Genomic DNA, 23,835 nt, shown 5'->3' on the forward strand with positions numbered 1-23,835 from the left:
AAATGGTATGGGTCAAGCAGAAAGATGATCAATCAACCAAGATCTGTGCCAGCATTCTAAATAAGCTGCCTTGGCTACATCAGAGAAATATATAGGGCCACTGCGTTATATGTACCTTCAGAACCAGAAAATGCTTGGTATCATTCAGTTTAAGAGAAACCTTAATCCTAAAGTAGATGTACCTCAGCATGCTACTTTGTGTATCCAAATCAATTCAAATATTTTATATCCATTCAGTGCTTAGTTCTTACCTCCTCCAAAAAGCTCTCCTAAAGACATATGACATTCAACTCTTTTTTAAAAAACTCCTATAGGGTTTACCATCTCTAGCAAACATACTTTTTGCATATCATCCCATTATGTAATAATAGATGCCATACAATTTGAAGTATACCATCTCTGTTTTATTTATTTACATCACTCTTTTCTAGCTAGATTGAATATTCCTTTGAGAGTAGACAGCTTATTATACATTTTGAAACTCATAATGCCTGGAGCTGTTCTAGGCATAATAATAGGTACTATAAAAATATTCTTTTAATGCATTTAAAATATATAAACAGATATTGCCATGTTTACTATGAATATATAAATATTATACTTAAAGTATAAGTAAAATGTTACAAGTTGTCAAGATTATGATATACATGTGTGTGCATGAGTGTGTGTATATATGTATATATACACACACATATACACAGCACATCAGAATGGTCAAGAACTTTGGCTTCGAAGACTAACCCAGATAAGTCCTGTTTTGACTAGTTACGAGTTCCTTTTTTTTTTTAAAAATGTATTTATGTTATCATGAGAGACACACAGAGAGAGGCAGAGACATAGGCAGAGGGAGGAGAAACAGGTTCCATGCAGGGAGCCCGATGTGGGACTCGATCCCGGGACTCCAAGATCACACCCTGAGCTGAAGGCAGACGCTTAACTGCTAAGCCACCCAAGCATCCCACAGTTATGAGTTCCTGATCAAATTAAGTTATGTAAACTCTCTGAACCTTTGTTTACTCATTGGTAAAAGAAAAAATAATATTTTATAGGGTTATTGTGTAAATTAAATGAGATAATGTATGTAAAGCACTTGACACAGACCCTGACTTATACTATCAAGGCAATAAAGAGAAAACTAGTTTAAAAAATTACATTTACTCTAAATGTTAACACAAATTAATCTAATTTTCATCAGCTAATGTCAAGGATATATTAACTGTTTTCTTTTTCTCTTAAGTAAATAAGATTTTCGGTAAAATGACTTGTCTTATTTGGAGCATTCTTTCTTATGATATATGAAGATCAATTTCCCATCAAGTCAATAATTCTACCCCTGGAATGATTCAGGTAGTTGCAATTTATCTTTTCCTACCATTTAAATAATAACTATTTTTGCTGTTTTGAAACTCTATTATGAGCAATAGCATCTAAAGTTATAAACTACATGGTATTCTCAAATAAGTATTTCACCTAAAACCCTCAAAATATAAAATATTTCTAACAGTATATAATTATTCAATATACTCCAGAGAATCACAATAAGCTCAAGCTACTGATCAAAGAGTACACATCACACTCACACCAAATAATATCCCACTCCTATCAATATACTTAGGTGAAATTTTATTTAATTGAGCCATCTAGCCAAGCTCCATGAACTATATTATGATTTATTATTACAGAATCTAGATTGCTTCTGATCATTTATTAAATTTGAAATTTTAGTATGACAGAAAACCATGTGGCTGGTATACAGTCTAATCTAATGTAAAGAGACTTTCTCCTGAAATAGGATCAACCAATAAAAAAGAACAGGTGAGGTACAGGGCCAAGAAAACAAAAGCTGTCTGCACATAATCATCTTATTCTTAATACTGGAGTCTGTATATATGAAGAAGTCTTTGTCACCTATCTTACAGATATTACTCTAGAAATAATGTAGGTTCTTCAATTTGTATTTTATTAGATTTAATCATATTGATTTAACTCATTTCTCACATTTATTACTTTTTAAAATTTATTGTATGCTAGAAGAGCACTAAAATTATATACTTAATGGTAATTCAAAAATTATTAAAAACATTATTTAATGTCTGAGAAAGATAATTTAAAATATTTCTATAGATGAAATATATAAGGAACACAAGTTTGGCAATTTTTGAAGGTGGGTTATAATGAAAATATGGGTACAGGATCTTGGAATTTGAGTTTTCAGGTAAATTAACTCTTTTAACAGGCTACAGTTCCTTCTCTCCTACAACTAAAATATAGAAGATCCTAGTTTCTCTAGATAATAATCTATGTGCTGAGGATACAAAAAATGTATTGCCTTTTACGGGCACAATATAAATTAGAAAGCACAATATAAATTGATAACAATATTGTTCCTCTACTACCTTCCCATAAATCTAAATCTACTGATTATCCTCCTTTCCCTAACCTTTAAGCTACTCTCTATTGCCTATTTCTATTAGCATTTAAACCTCTTTAAGATACCTCCATTAATGTATATACATGCACACAAACTTATATGTGCCCTCACAAGTAACCCATGTCCCTGAGCCATCACCATATCCACCCAACTACAGCCCTATCTTTTCCTTTGCAGAGAAAAAAAATTTTTTTTGAACAATACTTGTCTTTACTTACTCCCTTTACTTTCTCACATCTTACTTCTCTAAGTTGGCTTCCATCCCCACCTCTCCTCAAAAAGGCCTTAGCTAAGGTTGTTTTGTCAACTTGTTCATTTCTTTCTCTGAGCCCTTCTCAGTCCTTATTTTCTCTTCTCAAAGCATTCTTACAATGTCTTTTCCTTGACAAGTGATACAGTGATGTCCTAATTTGCTTCCCTGGCTGCTCCATCTTAATCTCCTGCATTTCAATGATCACTTTATACTGAGGACTTAAAACCATATTACCAATCCTTGTCTTTTCCATAAAGTATGATCTTGCCCTAATGGGGTTATAACAGAAATGAGTATGTGTATGTACATGTTTGGAAGTACATACACAAATATAAACAGATACATATATACATCTACTAAGAAAATAAATTAAGTACAGAGTATGAGTAATGTTAGCTAAGCAATATAGTATTAAAAGTATTAAATTTAGATGTTAAGATTTATGTATATAAAATTTACGTAGTAAAAGATGTCACAAAGAAACTATGTTACTACATAAGTTTGGTAACATTTCCTATTATATTTAGTTAGGAGAAATTATTATATGTTAAGCTAGAGAATTCAGGAAGAGTATACTGTCAGCAAGATGCTGGGGTATAAATAGGAAGAAAAAGAAAAGAGTGTTTGAAGCAGAAGTTCATAAGTCAATCAGAAAAAGACAATTATCATATGTTTTATTCATATGCAGAATATAAGAAATGGTGCAGAGGGCCATTAAGGGAAGGGAGGGAAAAATGAATGGGAAAAAATTAGAGAGGAAGACAAACCATGAGAGACTCTTGACTCTGGGAAACAAACTGAGGTTTGCTGAAAGGGAGGTGGGTCAGAGGATGGGATAACTGAGTGACGGGAATTAAGGAGGGCACATGATGTAATGAACACTGGGTGTTATACCCAAATGATGAATTACTGAAAACTATATCTGAAACTAATGATGTACTATATGTTAGCTAATTGAATTTAAATTTTTAAAAAGTTCATAATTGGTGGAGGTGCCATCTTGTAAGGGCATTATGGAAAATCGTCAAGTGTGTGTTGGTGTGAGAACTGTTACAGTGAATGAGAGAAATGGCTGGGCCAGCATTTAATAGGAGAAGCTAAACACTCTAAAGGTCCTTCAATGCACAAGACACTTCCCCACTACAAACTTCCCTGATTCCTGCATGACATTCATAAGCCTTAACGGGTACTCCTCTGTTTATAATTAAGTTCAACACCTAACTACATTTTTTTATAAATACTATGTTTTGCACTGTGTTATTAACAATGAATGTTTCATGGATGCAACTACCATGTATTTTAAGAAAATATATTCTTTGCTTTGTTCCTAACATCACCATGAGTTGTTCACACTTTCAAAAAATCACATGACTATACGGCAATGCTGCTCTTATGGATGAGTCACCAATACATTAGCATCTCTGTTAGCATTTCTAGCTCTCATATTTGTGGTAATTCTATGAATAGATTAAAGCATTTGACTACTTCATTATATCTTAAAGCACAGATATATATAAGCATTTGGGTATTAAAATACACATTAGGTTTTGATACATAGAACATTTTACTGCTTTTTAAAATCATGGATATATGTAAATTATACTGGTAATATGTTTCATTCTATGTTAATAAAGGGGACACTATAAAATATTTGTTATAATGTCATGGAGTTGAGAATTACTGAATTAAATTCTTGGAAGGACAAGAGTGATATGAACCAATAGCACTGCTGGAGATGAACAAGTATAGCAGAAGGCCTGGCTGATACCAAACAGTGGAGGTGCTCTTCCCTGTTCTGGTCATGAAGTCCCAGACTTATGCTAATAACATCGTAACAAGGTAACCTATGTGCAAATAAGGAATATTTAGCTGCACTAGTACAGATGGTCAGGCTTATTTTCCCCACTTACTGAATGATCTAAGGAGGAATTTGGGGAGGAATTTTTACAGAAGACAAAGGATAAAACTATAAGGTGAAGGACTTTAGTTAAAAATAAAAGAAAATGTAGTATGTCTAACAGTTCAAATTGTTTTTATTCCTTCTACTGACATAATCACTATGACAGTAAACTGTGTTTTCATTAAATCACAGTGCATCATCATCTGAAGTTTTAAGCATTAACTTATGGAAAGAGCCCAAGTTGATTTGGATTACTAGGAATTGGCAGCAGTTTGTTGCTTTAATTTCTCTCTCCTCTCTTACTGCCACTTAAGTGGGTTGGCCTCGCCCAAAAGGTGTGAAATTAAGCCTCAAGATAATAAGCAAATCAAAGAAGGTGTTTGAAAAATTCAGAAAAGATAGTTACTACAGAATGAGATAATCATCTTGGATTTCACTTTATCCTCAAAACTATTATTTAGAGCACCGCAGACTTTATGCCAATATTTAAAGCAAAAAGCAAAAACAAAGTAATTTATTCATTAATAAGAAGCATAAAAAGAAACATGGCAACATGTGATGGTTGTCAAGAATGAGAAAGATGTAACTCATAATCCACTCTTCTTTAAGCTGTATAATAAAGACATTTCAACATCCTTTAACAGCTTTCAATAAAATAAAATAGCCTTGATAATATATTTTATACTTATTATTCATGAAGTAGAGACTAAACTATGTTAAGCTTTTATGTTTTCTATAGATTTATCACTCTTTCTTCTGATAATCTATTGTAGTTTAACAAATTATACCAATATTTGATTCATAATTTTTTTGAGTCAAGAATTCTGGAAAAACTTGGATAGGTGGTTCATTTCTGATTCATGTGTCACCTGTGGGTAATGGTACTGGAATGTCCACTTTCCAAAACGGGATCTTGAGTCACATATCTTGTATCTTGATTCCTACTGCCTCTCTAGATTTTTCCCTCTCCTTCCTTCATTCCTCTCTTCCCCCATCTCTCTCTCTCTCTGTCTTTTCCGGTCCCCCCATTCTTCTATCTACATGCTCTGAGCTTCTCATAACTTGGTGGTCTCAAAGAAGACAGACCTGCTGGCTTATCCTGAGCAAATATTCTAGGCAAGAAGTAAACACTGCCAATCTTTTAAGGCCTGTGTCTAGCAACTGGCATACAGTCACATACACAGTGTACAACTGGAGGAAGCCATCATAGAGTCCTCTCAGATTCAAGGGAAGGGAATAAAATGTCACCTTTCTTTTGAGTAATATCAAAGAATTTGTAGTCTTCTTAAACCTACCCATCTTGATTGAAGCAATAATGAAAATCATTCTATTTCCTGTCAGTAATTCTTACACTCTGCTAACAATGAATACCAACTACAAGTAAAGCACCATGCTGAGATACAAAAAAGTCTCTTACTGCAAAGAATTAAAATTTTCATTCAAAAAAAAAAAAGGAAAATTCAAGTATAAATAGTTAAATAAGAAGTTTCCAAGTAACATTTTAAACTAGTCAAGGAAAATAGGAGGATAACAGCAGGGAGAAAAGATTTGTTAGAAATCCATAAATTTTCATTCTGTCTATAACAGCAATGCCAACCTCTCCTATGTGCAAATAACTGGAAAACATTCCCTGTTTTGACAAAATGTCAATAATTAAAAGAATGTCATTAGCCTGCTTATACTGCATTCAATTCTGAGGATAAACACATTTTCAGAGACAACTAGGGAGAGCTATTTCATTGTCCCACAAGAGAAACCAGAAATGATCAAATTTAATATTAGATTCAAGATACATTATCTAAACTCAGAAACAATGCAGATAAGAAGATGTGATCATAGGCACATTTAGACTACATTAACAGGTGGACCTCCTGAATAATTTTGTTTAATAAACAAACCTTTATTGAGTCCCTGCTATGTACCAGGGCATTGTGCTGTACTGTGAAGACATAAAATGAAGAAGGCATCACCTTTGCAAACAAGAAACCTAGAGTATTGGGAGAGAGAGGTGAGTAAGCAGGCAACTAACTCTGTGACAGTATGACAAGTCCCACAATGGAGGTAAGTGCAGGCTACTATAGCGGGACAAAGGTGAAATGCTTAGCTCAGAGTGAGGGCTGATTGCCTGGCAAGACCCTCCAGAGGACAATGATAACCTGACAGCTTAAAGTCCTTTGGAAGCATATTGCTGTTATTGTCTGAGAATGGAGGCCAGTTTTGAGTAACAAAGAAGCTAGCAAACATCTTAAACAGAGGGGCAAAGATTGCTAACAGATTTGGAAGAGAAAAATTACGGTGGATTCAAGGCAAAGCCAGTGTAGTTTTGTGAGAATATGGGGCAGAAAGACATACTGAAAGATAAATGTGGGGGAGAAACTATGATCACATCACCTAGTGTCTTTCATTTGATGCTGATGAGTGTGGATTTCATACTGAAAGACATGAGAAGGGACTAATGGACTAAATAAATGAACATAATTTCAGATGGCTATATAAACATATATAAAAACGTATTTGTAAACAGCCAGTAAATTTTTGAAAATGCACATATCAGAGCTCAAAAAAAATAAAAGCTTGCAAAAGCTTTTAAACATAATGTCATAAATCTGAAGGGTTTTATTTATGAGCCAAATGTGTTTTTTCAATTGCTGGCATTTATTAGATTGCCTATTGATTTAGTGTTTACGGTTTTAGTGTTATAATCATTTTATGCAATGACAAATATAAACTATTACTTAAAAGGTGACTAATATAAAAACATCTGCCTAATTTTTAACTAGAAACTATATAACTACAATATTTAAATTGGTAACAATAGACTTCCCATTTTACTAAACTGAAAGGAAATCTACATGCACTACATAGACTTCTAATAATCCATCTATAATAAATGACCAATAATGATTTAGAAAATAAGACAAACTCAGAAAAAGGTCCATCTTTATCATAATAAAATTTAGACAATTGGCAAACATTTCTTATCTCGTGTTTTTTAAGCTTACTATTACATATAGTCAGTTACTATATGACAATGTAACCATTACAAGCAAATATTTAATCTTTAGGTGCTCTACGTCTTTTAAAAATAAGATGTATGCAGAATAGTATGCTTTCATTCTATTGAGATGCTTGAGACTATATGAGACCCTGAGCATACTGCTTCATTAAGGTTTTACCCTTAAAAAAAATCAATGATATTTTATCATCAATTAACAGGAATGGCAATATACATGTTTCCATTATTCTGGTTCTCCTAAATGTTTTTCTCCATTCTGCAAACCCTCTGTCCAGGCTCACTTGCACTGGCTAGGTATATTTCTCAAATTACATGGATAGCATGTGTTACTGAAGTGCTGCAAACAAAATGTACATCAGTACCTATTATTGATCAGTATAGGGATTTTCTACACATCTGGCTTTTCACTCACATTGTATTCACTGAATTCTTTTCTAATAATTAAAAATGATGATCAATTTTACCATCTCAAATGTACAGTGAGAAAAATACAAAACAGAAAAAGTTCCAACTCTCCTCAGACTGTATTAGTCTAAAGGTAAAACAAACAAAGTGATCTGGTAAGTACTTTTTGATAGAGAAATGCTATCTTTAAAGCTATGAAAATATGCAAAATTATGTGAAAGGTTAAAACTGCAAAAAAAATAATTCTTTACTAACAATTATTTAGGATTCTACTATGTGGCATGAATTTATTAAAATCTATAACCATATTTGTTAACAAGATGGCCCTAAGTGCATAAAAAATAAATACCTGTAACTTATTTTATAAAGCCTTTAAAAAACAAAACTATAGTTGTTTTCACAATTACAATGGGAGATAACTAAAGAGTTTATTCTAGTATATATTCCTGGATCATTTGGTTGGTCAACTTAAGTTCCATATACAGTATTTACATACTGTTGCCACAAAAAAGGGAGATGATTTAGCATGAACCAACCATTTGTAAATGATGAGAACTAGAAAAGTCAACTTCAAAGCAAATAATCAAAGCAAATTGGTCAAAGGTACTATTTATTCATTTTATGAATCTGAATAGAAAGACATTTAATAATTCCTAGCAAAATACTTATGTAAAGGTCTCCCATTCTAATTTCTCATAATCTTTATGACTTTTACAATAAACGTTAGTCATCTTTTCAAGCATAACTTCTCTTTTAATTCATGCCAACTTTGGGAACACTGATCTTTCCCTAGTTTAGAAACTAGGTGGTGGCCAATAGCTGAAGTAAGAGCTTGTGGTTAAGTATTTTTCCACGGCAAGCCAAGAAAACGGACTCTCATTCTGCCTAGAACTAAGTATACTTAATGAAGCACATGTGGATGCTTCTAGCCAGTATATATCCACAAGGTTAAATTAAAATATATTCTGGGTTATAAAAATTAGGAGATTTAGTTCAGCAAGTGGTCCGAAAACATACTGCAGGGAGAAATTATCCAGATTGAAATGGCCAACTAAATAATGGCAGAAATGGGGACAAGCTAATTAAAAAAACACACACAACACTCTATTAAGGTCTTTCTTTTATGAGGCATCATTCAGTGCTTTTCAGATGGCTAACTTAAATATGTTGTTGAATACTTATTGCCAAAAGAAGACAAAACAACAATACAATCCTCTTTTACCTTCCTCTTTGGTTTCTTTAAAAATCTTCTTAAATCCACATGGTCAATTTTTCTATTCAAGTGAATATACATGTGTGTGCATATATGTACATTCTATTGCGAGTCATTTATTTGCTTTGCTTTGCTCATTTCATTACGTATCAAATTTCTCCTAGACTTGCTACCTCTTTAATTATTAATACTAAACATCTATGAAGTATATTACATTCTAACAGTAACATGATTTAAAGAAAATAATCTTCTTATCAATAAAATTTTATTACATATACATTATGATAAGCAAAGGCAAGACAAAGCATATAGACTGAAACACCAAAATGTTTGGACAATAATGTCCAATTGCATTAGCACTGCATATGCTAAGGTTTCAAAGTCTTTGAACATATTGGGAAGAAGGTCATTGAACTGATTTATTCTGCATGTGCACAGCTTAAGTACTATAATAATGAAATCACGTTCACTTGGAAGAAAATTGTCCAGTGTTAAGTTGCCAACGGCCATGTTAATAAGGCTTCCTACCTAACTAGGCTGATAGAAGCTTCCAGCTCAAATGCTATTAATTTATTTAGTAATTCTAAAACTCACAAGTGAAAGAGGGAGAAGAGATATTTTCTAAAGAAACATAGATAATTCAGGTCTATTGTTGTTCTTCATAACAATGGAGCTTTTAGTTCTATTCTCTAATTTACTGTCACTTTATCACTTTTATCTTCCACTTTAAGTCTGTTTCTTTTATTGGACTATCTATTCAGCTGATAATTCATTTAGACTTTTGAAGTTCTATGCCATAAAAATTCCATTTAACTGCTTCCTAAATAGTGGCTAATCTGCACAAATTTTAAATTTGACCTTAATGGAACAGCTTATTCCTGAAGTTATTAGGACATTGGGAAACAGATCATGTCCTTAAAAGTATACTTACTTTAAAGTTTTTAAAAAATCATTCACAAAATGAATTTTGCACAGAAAGATATTTGCAAAGTGTCTCCTTTTACAATAAAATGCAGTGTCATTTTCCCATTTGAATTCCTTCTACACAGTTCAGAATTTCACTCAAGCATCAGATGAGATGTCAAAGTGCTTTGTTAACAAACTTATATCCCAGATGTGGATAGAACAGGGACAGAAGGCTCAAATGCTCTAACATACCTAACAATTCAATTACAGTTATCTTATGGTGCCATCACATATTTTTCTTCAACAATCAAACAACCTCAGCTGGAAACCTCTAGCAATAACATAAATAAAGGACCATCTGGCTAGAATAATTAAGGAAGGCTGGAAATAAAACATTAATTAGTGCAGTATTTCAAACGACCTTCAGAGGCCTTATTATGAAATTATATCCAAACAGGTAATCATTTATTTCATGTTGCTGTTAAATTTAACTAGGCATGAATAAATATAAGTACCAATTTTTTACTCTTTCAGTGAGGACTATTGCCTTAAAATGATGATGAAATTATATTTCATTTAAATTCAAGCAACAAATAAACAAGTGGAAAAAATGACACTGCAAACTTTAAAAATGTACATAACTCATTTCATAGAATTTTAACATTGAAAGCACCTTTGGAGATCATAAAACCTCTTCAATTTATGGATGAGGAAACAGAGGCACCAAGAGATTAAATGATCTTCCCAAGGTCACACACTTAAAGAAAAATAGAGACTAGAAGCAAATAGACCTGTTCCTCATTCTAGAAATACTAATCTTAGTACTGACGATGAGCACTTACACATAAATATTCGACAGAAGCGTGGTGGTTGTTATTTGCCACTTCACTGAATTAAAACAAAATTTCACAAAATGCTGGTAATGTACAAAATTACAGGCCACACAATGAGACAATACCTAAAGTGATAAACTACCCTGTAGAGTCTGTGCCAGAGATGCCCTGCTATCCGTCAATGGGTAAAATTACTCTTTTAAGGTAGCTTATTACAATTTCAGCCTAATGAAATACACCAGATGTGTATGTGTATCACTTCAAGGCCATGGTTTTTAAGAAGTGTGCTTCCTCCAGGTATTTACTAATCTGTGCACTGGAATACCTCGGGAATGAGGGAGCCATAGATGAAAGGGAAAGGGCTCCTTGACTCATTTAAAGGGAGAAAGTAGCTTACTGGCAGGGACAGATACAATAACTGGTCCATGAGAGAGAAATAAATTCCTTCGGTTACTAGCATTTTGGTTAGCATTGCTGTATTATTCAACTAATAAAGGGTCCAACACAGACCTGATGGACACTGATTTTCATACAACAGAAAACATTATTACAAAATATCAAAGTAGTGTTTAAAGGAAGATTATAAAAAATAAAGGAACATTAGAAGAGAATTATACCTACTTCTTAAAATCAGTATAACTTTAAGTCTCTTTAGATAAAGATCATCTCTTTCATATGTCTTCCATAACTTCTGATATTCCCTTGGGTTAAATGCACATATAGTGCAAATTTTAAAAATTTGCAAAAACAAAGAAGGATGGAATGGACCAAAGCATAGTATAGACAAAAACTATGGGATCTGAAGGCAGATATCTGGTTTCAAGTACCAATTTTGCCTTGAGATGCCAAGGACTAAAACATATCCATGTTCATCTTCACCATCTTCACTCTTCAGCTTTCTACTTCAAACACAATTGGGTTGGGGTGGCAGGAAATGAGTAAGGCTTCAAGAACAGTTCAATAACAACTCCAGGCGAACTCCACCCTAAATCACTGCCAGAAACAAATAGAAGAAATAAAACCACTAGATAAACATTCAGAGTATGTTTCTAATGTCTGCTGTTTCAAGTCTCCCAGCAGGGCATACAATAGATCCACATGATAGGATGCAGATCTTTTCATCTTAATGTTTGTGGCAAGAACCCAGTTTGGTTAAATGCCAAGATTCTTAGCAAATCCTATGGTGTTTATATGTGCATTTAAAAGGGAAATCTCTGAAAGGATATATATGAAACTAAAATAAGTGGAAACCATTAGGAATGGGGTGGGAACTGTGTAGGATGAAGAACAAGGGAGAAAGAAAATTTTTCAATTTTATGTTTTTGATGACCTTCTTCAAGAGGGACAGTGTATTTAAACTGAAAGAATGCCTTTTTTCTCTCATGAGCAAGTCATGGATTTAAATTGAGGAGTATCCCACATAGTTTTTCATTTATGTTATAAAATCTCACATGAGTGTGTATGGGCTTGACAAGCTGGATATATACCTTCCTATTGTTGAACACAGAAAAACACAGTATGTGATGAAAATCTTACTAAGTGCATTTCAGAGTCTCTTAGAAGAATAAACTATTCAACCTGTCCATCAGGCTTGAGTGATGAGGCAAAGTTTTGATATCCCAGATAAAGTCCCTGACCATATATTCTCTAAACTCAACTGAGAAATAATGTCAGAAGTGGTAATAACTGATTCTGTCTTGCAAATGACTAGTTCAGAGCTGTGAGTGCTTCACCAGAAATGTTAGATGAAATATGAGATACTTGAAATGATTCTAAGAATAAGCCTATTAGAACAAAGGAGGTTTCCTCAAATAACCATGCTTGACAAATGTAGGAATAATAATTATAGCTACCACTTATTTTTTGTTAATAACATGCCAAATATGTTACTCTAAGCACCTTAAACATAGTTTTCTAAGCACCATAAAACCTCTAGTAGGGTACCAGATGAAGAGAGCCATTGAGATGTAGTAATAGTTAACACTTATTTGTATATATTTTGGACTAAATTTTACCCATTTTTTAAAAATCTCATAGCACTGTGAAATAGGTACTAGCCAAATTTCCATTTAATAGCTATCAAATCTTAACAGTAGTAAATGATTAAATAAGAATATGAATTCAGGTCTGTCTGCCTCCAAGTGTGTATACTATATGATCAAAATATTTAGGTTTTAGAATAAGGCCTGAATAAAAATCTTACTAGCTGTATGACCTTAAGCAAGTTATTTCCTCTCAGAGACTCATTTTATTCATCTGTAGGAATGAATTTAAAATGCCTGTATACTGGGTGCCTGGGTGGCTGAGTCAGGTAAGTGTCTGACTCTTGGTTTTTGGCTCAGGTCATGATTTCAGAGTCATGGGCTTGAGCCCAGTGAGGGACTCTGAGCTCAGTGTAGTCTGCTTATCTCTTTCCCTCTGCATCTCCCCATGCCTGCTCTCTCTCTCTCTCTCAAATAAAGAGAGAAAATCTTTTACAAAAATAAATAAAATGCCTACATACAATATTGTTGTGGAAATTAAATGTGAGAATGTAGCAGTGCTTCATGTAGTGCGTGGGCTCATGGTTATTACATTTAGTTAAGATACAGGTGGTTGTTGTCACAAAGAGATCCAACAATAGACTGATTAAAGAACAAAGGAATTTATTTCTGTATCACAAAACAATCCTAATGTTATTGATTCAGACCTGCCAGAGCAGTGCAGCTCCTCATGGTCATTCAGGACACCTGTTTCCTTACAACTCACTGGTCTTTTACTTTTCTCAAACTTTTCTCTCTTAAAATATGTTGTGGATCTCAAAGAGCTTTTGTTGTATAATTTACTACTATCAAAATTTGCTACATTAGAAATTTAAAAATGAGCATTTGAAAAAAATTATTAATTCATGTAGAACAGCAACAATGCATTTTTACAAAAAAATACATTTAACAACTAAAAACTTGTGAGAAGAGTGCCATTGTTTTATACACTTGCAAATCTCTTTAATATCTAGAGGATGATTAAGTTCTTGTATATGCTTCTGCTTTCACTGTGTTAAGACACACTATTTTGGTTGAAATATATGAAGAAAATCCATATTCACATACATATTTAGTTGGAAATAGGAGCAAGCGGTTTATTTATTTTTATTAAACAGAATACACTGGATAAAGTTTTATTTTTTAAAAATTTAAAATCAGGGATCCCTGGGTGGCGCAGTGGTTTGGCGCCTGTCTTTGGCCCAGGGCGCAATCCTGGAGACCCGGGATCGAATCCCATGTCGGGCTCCCGGTGCATGGAGCCTGCTTCTCCCTCTGCCTGTGTCTCTGCCTCTCTCTCTCTCTCTCTCTCTGTGACTATCATAAATAAATAAAAATTAAAAAAAATAAAATAAAGTTTTAAAATCAGATGTTTTGAAATATAACTTACATACTATAGGATTCGCCTTTTAATTAGTTTTAGGAATATATATATATATATATATATATATATATATATATATATATATTAACCACCATAATCGAGAACTAAAATAGGTCCATAATCAAGAACTAAAATAGCTCCATCATATCAAAATATTCTTTCATGACCCTTTTTAAGCTAATCCCTCCCCTTATGATGAGCCCTTGCTACCATTGATCCACTTTTTCCCTATACTTTTGTGTTTTCCAAAACAAATGGAATTAAATAGGACCTTCTGAGTTTATTGAGTTTCACTTCTTTCACTCAGCATAACGAATTTGAAATTCATGTTCTCTCAGTAATTTTGTTTTTCCTCAGTGTCAGGTAGCATTCCATTATGTGGATATACCATGCTTTGTTCATTTACCAGGTGAAAAACCTTTGAATTACTTCCAGGTTTTCATGTTTATGAATAAAGCCATTATAAATGTTCATATATGACTTCTGTGTGCACACAACTTTTTATTTCTTTTGGGTAAATATGAAGGAATGGATTGCTATCACATATGGTGTGTATTTGTTTAACTATATAAAAATCTGCCTGTTTTTCCAAAGTGACCATATGACTTTGCATTTCCAAAGCAGTGTTTGGCAGTTCTGTTGTTTTGCATCCTTCTCTGTTACTGTAAGAGTTTTCTTATTGTTTTTTTTTTATTTTAGAGTGTGTGTGTAGTAGTAGTACTAATGATACAGTAATAATAGAAGTAGCAGTAGTATCATAGTGCTGTTTTATTTTGTGCTAAGACTAATGGTAAAAGTCTCCTCAAGTCTTTATAGGGTTCCATGCATCCTCTTTGTTGAAATGTATGTTCAAATCTTTTGCATATTTTAAAAATTATAGTTTTTTCTGTTTTGAGAATTCTTTGTACGTTTTAGATTGAAGTTCTTGGTCAGATACGTGCTTTGCAACTATTTTGCTTCCAGTCGATGGTTTGTTTTTCGTATTTAGTAAGCCCAATTTACCAGTGTTTCCTTCCATAGATCATAATTTTGATATATCTAAAAAATCTTTGTCTAATATAGTTCACAAAGATTTTTCCATGTTTTCTTTTAGATATCTTATGATTTTAGGTTTCAAATTTGAATTTCTAATCAATTTTGAGTTAAATTTTATGTATTCATGTGAGGATGAATTGAAGTTTATTTATTCATTTATTTTTTGCATATTGATATCCCGTTGTTCCAACACCACTTAATAAAGAAAGGGTCTATCTGTTCTCTATTGAAATATCTTTTAGCCTTGGTTGAAAACTGACTGACTGTATATATTGGTATACTTTTGTTCTATTGATCTATGCATCTATCTTCCCACCAATGCTGCATTGTGTCTTGATTACAACAGTCTTAGAGGAGAATTTCTCAACCTTACTGTTATTGACATTTGGGGCTTGATAAGTCTTTATTTGGGGGCAAACTGTGCATTGTAAATATTTATCATCATCTCTAGCCTCATCCACTCGATGCCACTAGCAGCCTCCTAGTTATGAGAACCAAAATGTCCCCAGGCCATTGCCAAATGTTCCTGGGGGTACAAAACAGTCCCTATTAAGAACAATCACTTCTTTTCATCATCTGTGAAAGTTAAGAAACAAAAAAACAGATGACCATAGTGGAAGGGAAGGAGAAATAAAATAAGATGAAAACAGAGAGGGAAGCAAACCATAAGAGATTCTTAACTATAGGAAATAAACGCGGATTGCTGGAGAAGAGGTGGGTGGGGTATGAGTTAACTGGGTGATGGGCATTAAGGAGAGCACTTGATGTACTGATGAGCACTGAGTGTTATATGCAACTGATGAATCACTAAATTCTACTCCTAAAAATAATAATATACTATATGTAACTAAATTGAATTTAATTAAAAACATTAAAAAAAGAAAAAGAAAAATCGCTTAAAAATAAGCCTTGAAATGAAGTGTTGTGAATTCTCCAACTTGGTTCTTTCCCAAAATTGTTTAGGTAATTGTAATTCCCTGTATTTCATATAAATTTTAAAATCAGCTTATTGATTTATACTAAAAATATACTGGAGTTTTTATCAGGATTATGTTAAATCTATAGATCAATTTGAGGATCACTGAAATCTTAACAATATTGATTTTTCCAAGCCATGAAGGAAGTATATTTCTCCATTTAAAAAAGGTCTTCTTTGATTTCTTTCATCAGTGTTTCAAAGTCTTCAGTTAAATTTTACCTAAATATTTCATGTTTTTTGGAGATATCATAACTGTCACCCTTATTTATTTCAATTTCTCACTGTTCATTGAGATTATATAGAAATACCCTTGCTTTCATGTATTGGCTTTGTATCTTTTGTCCTTGCAAAACTCACTGATTTTGAAATGTTTCGTATTATATTACATAATGTACTTTTAAACTTTTTTTTTTTAGTTTTTAGTTTTATTGAGTTATAACTGATATACAAAGAAAGTATACACATGTGATGTATACATCTTGGTGAGTTTGGACATAGGCATATACCCAGAATACCATCACCACAACCAAGGTATTAAATATATCCACCATCTTTACACCATCTTTAATAATTTACTTGTATTCTTGTGCACATGTGTGTGGAGGGGTGTTGGTAAGAACATTTAACTTGAGATCTATCTACACCAATCCTCTTAACATATTTTAAAGTGTACAATATCACATTTAAAAATGTGATACATGGTACAGCACATCTCTAAAAATTATTTATCTTGCATAACAGAAATTTTATACTCTCTCAAAAACAATTCCATATTTCCCTCCTCCAAGCTCCTGACAACCATTATTCTACCCTCTGCTTCCAGGAGACTATTTTAGAAACTGCATCTAAGTGGAATCATGAAGAACTTGTCATTTCATAATTAGCTTATTTCAGTTAACATAACATCCTTTAGTAATTTTCATATTATTGCAAATGGCAAGATTTCCTTCTTTTTTAAAACTGCATAATATTTCATTTTGTGTATACATCACGTTTTCTTTATCCATTCATCTATTGGTAGACATTGGGCTGTTTCTATTACTTGGCTATTGTGAATAATGCTATAATGAAGATGAGTGTGCAGATATCTCTGAGATACAAACTTCATTTCCTTCAGATACATGCCTAGAAATGGGATTGCCAAATACTATGGTAGTCCTATTTTTAATTTTTTGAGGAACCTCCACACAGTTTTCCAAAGTGGCTGCACCATTCTACGTTCTTACCAACAGAGCACAAGGGATTCCATTTCTCCACTACCTTGTCAATACCTGTTATCACTGGTCTTTCTGTTAGCCATCCTAACAGGTGTGAGGTGGTATCTTATTGTGGCTTGCATTTGTATTTTCCTGTTGATTAATGATGATGACACTTTTTCATGTACCTGTTGGCCATTTGAATGTCTTCACTCAAGATATATTTATTCAAGACCTTTGCCCATATTTTAATCATATTTTTCTTAGTATTGGTTTATAAGACTTTCTTATATATTTTAGATATTTACCCCATATCAGATAGATGGTTTGCAAATATTTCTTCCTATTCTGTAGGTTGCCTTTTCATTTTGTTGTTTCCTTTGCTGTGCAGAAACATTTTAGTTTAATGTACTCTTACTTGTTTTCATTTTGTTGCTTATGCTTTAGGTATCATACCCAAAAATTCAGCAAAGACTAATGTCAAGGAGCTTTTCCCTTATGTTTGCTTGTAGGAGTTTTATATTTTCAGGTCTTATACTCAAGTCTTAAAACCACTGTGAGCTAATTTTTTTGAATGTTGTAAGATAGGGGTCCAATTTCATTCTCTTTCATGTGGATATCAATTTTTCCAAAATCATTTATTAAAGAGACTATTCTTTTCTCATTGTGTGTTTGGTGTCCTTTTCAAAGATTACTTGACCCTATATAGCATGGATTTATTTCTGGGCTCTCAATTCAGTTGACAAGTCTTCAAAATAAGTAAATTCCAACCTCTTAAATTCCAGCCCAGAAGACAATACAATACACAGCTCATCAAATGATTATATGATCTAGTTGAAATCAGATTTCAAAAGGAGGATGTAATATTGGGCAAAAAATATATGGGCAAAGAATAAAAAAGCCCATTTTGTAATTATTCACAATAATGAATTATCTTATTATTTCTACTGACTTTTCTTTTGCGTTTTAATACATATGTTTCTTATACACTTATTTTGGCACATCTTCCTGAACGATGTAAAATAACAGTGGTTGTAAGTACAGCTAACCCTTGAACAACACAAGTTTGACTTTTGCAGGTCCATATATTTGCAGATTTTTTTTTTTTTTTTTTTTTATTTATGATAGTCACAGAGAGAGAGAGAGAGAGGCAGAGACACAGGCAGAGGGAGAAGCAGGCTCCATGCACTGGGAGCCCGATGTGGGATTCGATCCCGGGTCTCCAGGATCGCGCCCTGGGCCGAAGGCAGGCGCCAAACCGCTGCGCCACCTAGGGATCCCCTGCAGATTTTTTTCATACAGTACTTTAAATTGTGTTTTCTCTTCCTTATGATTTTCTTAATAATATTTCCTTTTCTGTAGCTTACTATATTGTAATAAGAGGATACATAATACATAAAACATACAAAATACATGTTGACTGTAATAAGCCCTCAAAGTTTTGGGGTATCAAAGACACACTGATCTTCAAATGTGAGAGGGTCAGTGCCCTTATCCTCTGCATTGGTCAAGGGTCAACTGCAAATGCCTTTTGTTACTATCTTTATACTTTTCACATTTCATTATATTTCATTGTATGTGAGTATGCTTTAAATAATGTCAGTGCTGAAACTACAAAGGGGAAATCAGTGAAGAAAGTAGTTCAAATTGAATTCTACGGTCTGGGAAAATAACCAAACTTAAAGTGCTGGAAATGATAATCCTTACCTTGTTTTTGATCTGACAGGGAAAGCATTCAGCCTTTCATCACTAAGTATGATGTTAACCATTGTTTGTTTGTTGTTTTTCTGTAGATGCTCTTTATTAGGCTCAGGTAATTCCCTGTTATTTCTAAACTGCTAACAGTTGGGTTTTGTTTTTGTTTTTAAATTATGAATGGGTGTTGGATTTTGTGAAATGCTTTTTTTTCCATCATTCATATGAATATATGGTATTTCTTCTTTAGTAAGTTCAAATGGTAGGTTACACTGACTTTCAAATGATGAACCATCATTGTATATCTGTGATAAATCACATTTGGTCATGGTATACAATTATTTTTACACTGATGAATTAAGCTTTCTAATAATTTGTTACCGATTTTTCTAAGTTCACAAGAGGTGTGGGACTGTAATTTTCTTTCTTTTTCTTTTTTTTCTTTTTCTTTTCTTTCTTTTTTTTTTTGTAATATCTTTGCTGGGTTTTGGTACATTTAGTAATAACAAACTTTATAAAATGAGCTAGGAAGTGCTCCCTCCTTTTCTATATTTGAAAGGAGATTATGTAAAAGTTTTGTTAATTCTTCTTTAAATGTCTGATGGGATTCTCCATTGAAATCAATTGGGTCTAGAAATTAATTTTAAGGAATGATTTAAAATTATAAATTTCACTTCTTTAATGGTTATTGGACTATTTGGATTATCAATTTCATTTTGGTTGAGTTTCAGTAATTTGTTCTTTTTGAGGAATTGGTCCATTTCATTGAAGTTGTTAAATTTATGGGCATAAAGCTTTCCACTGTATTCCCTAAATAGCTGCAAAATGTGTAGTAATAACCTCTATTTCATTTCTGATACCATTTGTCCTTTCCCTACGTTTCTTCAATTCTCCCCTTCAAGGTAGATTCAAAAGATCTACCAATTCTACTGACTTTTTTTTATGAACTAGCTTTAAGTTTCATTGTTTTTTCTCATTTTCCTATTTTGAGTTTCTTTGATTTGTTTTATCTTTACTATTTGCTTCTTTATGCCTGTTTGTGTTTATTTTTTACTTTTTCTTTTCTAATTCCTTTATGTAGGAACTTAGATTATTGACCCTTCTAACACAAGCATTTAGTGCTATAAATTTCCCTCTCAGGGCTGCTTTAGCTATATCCCAAATATTTTGATTTATTGTATTTTTGTTTTCCTTCAGTTTCCTTTAGTTCTAAACTTTTAAAAATATTTCTTGGAGACTTCCTCTTTGACTCATGGGTTATTTAAGAAGTTTGTTCTATAAATTCAATATGTTTAAAGACTTTTTTCCTTGTCATTGTTGCTAATTTCTAATTTGATTTCATTATGATCAGAAGAGACATTCTGTATGATTTGTATTAAATTTGTTATCTTCATGGCCTAGAAGAATTTCTATCTTAGTGAATGGCCCATAGACACTTTAAAATATGTATATACTGCTGTTGGGTAGAATATTCTTACATGTTAATTACATACTGTAAACTGACAGTGTTATTCAAACTTTCTATATCCTTGGTGATTTTTTTTAAAGATTTTATTTATTTATTCATGAGAACACAGAGAGGCAGAGACATAGGCAGAGGAAGAAGCAGGCTTCCTGTGGAGAGCCTGATGCAGGACTCGATCCTGGACCCAAGGATCACACCCTGAGCTAAAGGCAGATGCTCAACTGCTGAGCCACCCAGGCATCCCTCCTGGGTGATTTTTGGTCTAGTGGCTCTATCAGTTCGCAGGGTAAGAGGCATATATGAGTCCCCAAGTATAACCGTTGATTTTATTATTTCACCTTTTAGAACCTTTTAGTTCTATCAGGTTTTGCTTTATGTAATTTGAAGATATGTTGACTGGTAATCTTAGGATTATTATGTCTTCCTGGTGGACTGATCCTTTTATCATTACATAATGCCCTTCTTTGTCTCTAGTAATTTTCTTTGCTTTCAATTCTACTTTCTCAGATATTAACATACTACTGTTTTTAAGTTTGCATGATATATAATTTTTTCCATCCTTTTACTTTCAACTGGCCTACGTAGATGAATTTGAAGTTGGTTTTTTGTAGGCAGCAGATAGTTTCATTGTTTTTCCCACTCTGCTAATCTTTAGCCTTTAATCTTTGTCCTTAATGTTTATTTAAAGTAATCATTCCTATGTTACCATTTAAGTCTGCACTTTAGTAATTATTTTTTGTTTGTTTTCTTTCCTCTCTCTTTTCTTACTTTCCTTTAAGTTATGTGAACATATTTAAAGAATCTGGCTCAATTTATTTACTGTGTTTTGAGTTTATCTTTTGTATAGTGGCTGCTCTGGGTATTATTACATGCATATGTGACTTAAAATGGTCTACTAGAATCAACATTTTACCACTTAGAGTGATATGTGGAGCCTCACTTCCAATTTTTACTTTTATCTTCCCCATTTTAAGTATCATTGTATTGAGTATCAGACTGAATTATAATTTTTGCTTTAATCATCAAAGATGTATAAATCTTATGAAGGAATGGATAGTCTATGGTATATACCTATATTTCCACTCTTCTTCCTGATGCCATAAATTTCTTGCCTTTATCATTTCCCTGCAGTTTAAAAATCTCCATTACATAACTCTTAAAAGTAGGTCTGCAGGACATAGACACTTTCAGTTTTCTTTTATCTGGGAACTTCTTATTTCCCCGTCATTCCTGAAGGATAATTCTTCCAAATGAGGAATTCACACTTGAAAGCTCTTTTCTTTCATCATTTAAAAAAATATTGTGCCACTTCTTTCAGGTTTCCATTGTTTTAGAAGACAAATTCACTGACATGCAAACTGTGCTGATATATAGCACATTATCTCTCTCTCTGATTGCAATTTTTTTCTTTATTTTTTTTACTATGATTATGATGTTTCTTGGTGGGAATAATTTTGGGTATATCCTTCCGGGATTTAATCAGCTTCCTAGCTCTGTAGGTTTAAGTCCTTTGCCAAGATCAGTAAGTTCTCAGCCACTATTTTTTCAAATACCATTTCAGCCTGACTCCCTTTCTCCACCACTTCTGAAACTCAGATGACAGGAATGTTGGCTCTTTAGTTCTTATCCCACAGGTCCCTAGTGTTCTGTTCATTATCTTACTCCATTTTCTCTGCTGAGTGAATTCCACTGTTTTGTCCTCAAGTTTAATAATTCTATTATGTCATCTCCACTCTAACATGGAGTCCATCCAGCAAGAATTTTTAAAAGTTTCTATTACTGAATTTTTAGGTTTTATCATTTTCTTTCTTTTTACTTAAATACAGTTTTTCTCATATATAAATGACATATAAAAACATTCACCCTCTTCAGGTGTCAAAATTGGTGGGTTTTAGTTTATTCACAGAGTTTTACAGTATCACTGCTAATTCCAGAATGTCTTCATCACCTCCAAAAAATGCCCCATACTGACTTGCAGTCACTCTCCATTCCTTGTGCCCCCAGTCTCTGAAAACTACTATATGGACTATTTGGACATTTCATATAAATGGATTCATACATTATGTGGCCTTCTGTCTGACTTCTTTCACTTAGCATAATGTTTTCAAGGTTCATCTGTGTGATAGCATGTATTAATACTTCATTATTTTTTATTACCAAATAATATTCCATTCTGTATACCACATTTTGTTTTTTCTTTCATCAGTTGACAAACATCTGGGTTGTTTCCATATTTTGACTATTGCAAATAATGTTGTTATGAACATTTGTGAACAAGTTTTGTATGGGCATATTTTTTACATTCTTCTGGGTATATACACAGGAGTAAAGTTGCTTGGTCAAATGGTAATTATATGTTTAACTTTTTGAGGTACAGCCAAACCTCCAAAGAGGTTTCACAATTTTATACTCCTGCAAGCGGTTTTTTTGGAAGTTCAATTGCTCAACATCCTTACCAACACTTGTTGCTGTCTGTCTTTTAGATTAATGGTATACTTGTGGATATGAAGTGATGTCTCACTAGTGGTTTTGATTTCCATTTTCCTAACCACTAATGATGTTAAGCAACTTTTCATGTACTTAATAGCCATTTATTTCTCTTTGGAAAAATATTACTTCAAGTCATTTGCTTAATTTCTGTTTTAGAGTTTTTATATTGAGTTGAAAGAATTCTCTATATTTTGAATACATGTCCCTATCTTGATACAAGTAATCAGATTTGCCAATATGTTCTCCCATTCTGCAGCCTGTCTTTTTACTTTCCTCATGGTGTCTCTTGAAGCATAAAAGTTTTTCATTTCATGAGGTCCAATTTATGTATTTTTTCTTTTGTTGTTGTGATTTCTGAGTAATCTATGAAACCACTGCCTAATCCAAGGTCATGAATATTTATTTACCCCTATGCTTTCTTCTAAGAATTTTATAGTTTAGTTTTACATTTAAGTGTATGATCTATTATGATCTATTTTGACTTAATTTGTGTACATGGTGTGAGGTAGAGTGTTCAAACTCATAATTTTGCAAGTGTGCAGCAAGTTATCCCACCATTTTGTTAAAAATATTATTCTTTCCTCCACTGAATTTTCTTGGCAACTTTAGCAGA

General features: G+C 32.9%; 1 protein-coding gene across 2 annotated transcripts in view; it reads right to left on the minus strand.

Moving 5' to 3' along the window:
* The window catches only part of ATRNL1 (attractin like 1), a 784,866-nt gene that overhangs the window by 312,699 nt on the left and 448,332 nt on the right, over positions 1–23,835 (minus strand). Inside the window, exon 27 of one of the 2 annotated variants that reach the window (XM_072805188.1) lies at positions 9,113–11,950. The exons of the other annotated variant lie outside the window; for it this stretch is intronic. Coding sequence (XP_072661289.1) covers positions 11,948–11,950 — 3 coding nt within the window. The 3' untranslated portion in view covers positions 9,113–11,947. Of the gene's footprint in view, positions 1–9,112; positions 11,951–23,835 lie in introns of those variants that run through there. 2 annotated transcript variants of the gene reach the window in all.

This window comes from Canis lupus, chromosome 29, assembly GCF_048164855.1.
Source record: "Canis lupus baileyi chromosome 29, mCanLup2.hap1, whole genome shotgun sequence".
NCBI lineage: Eukaryota > Metazoa > Chordata > Mammalia > Carnivora > Canidae > Canis > Canis lupus.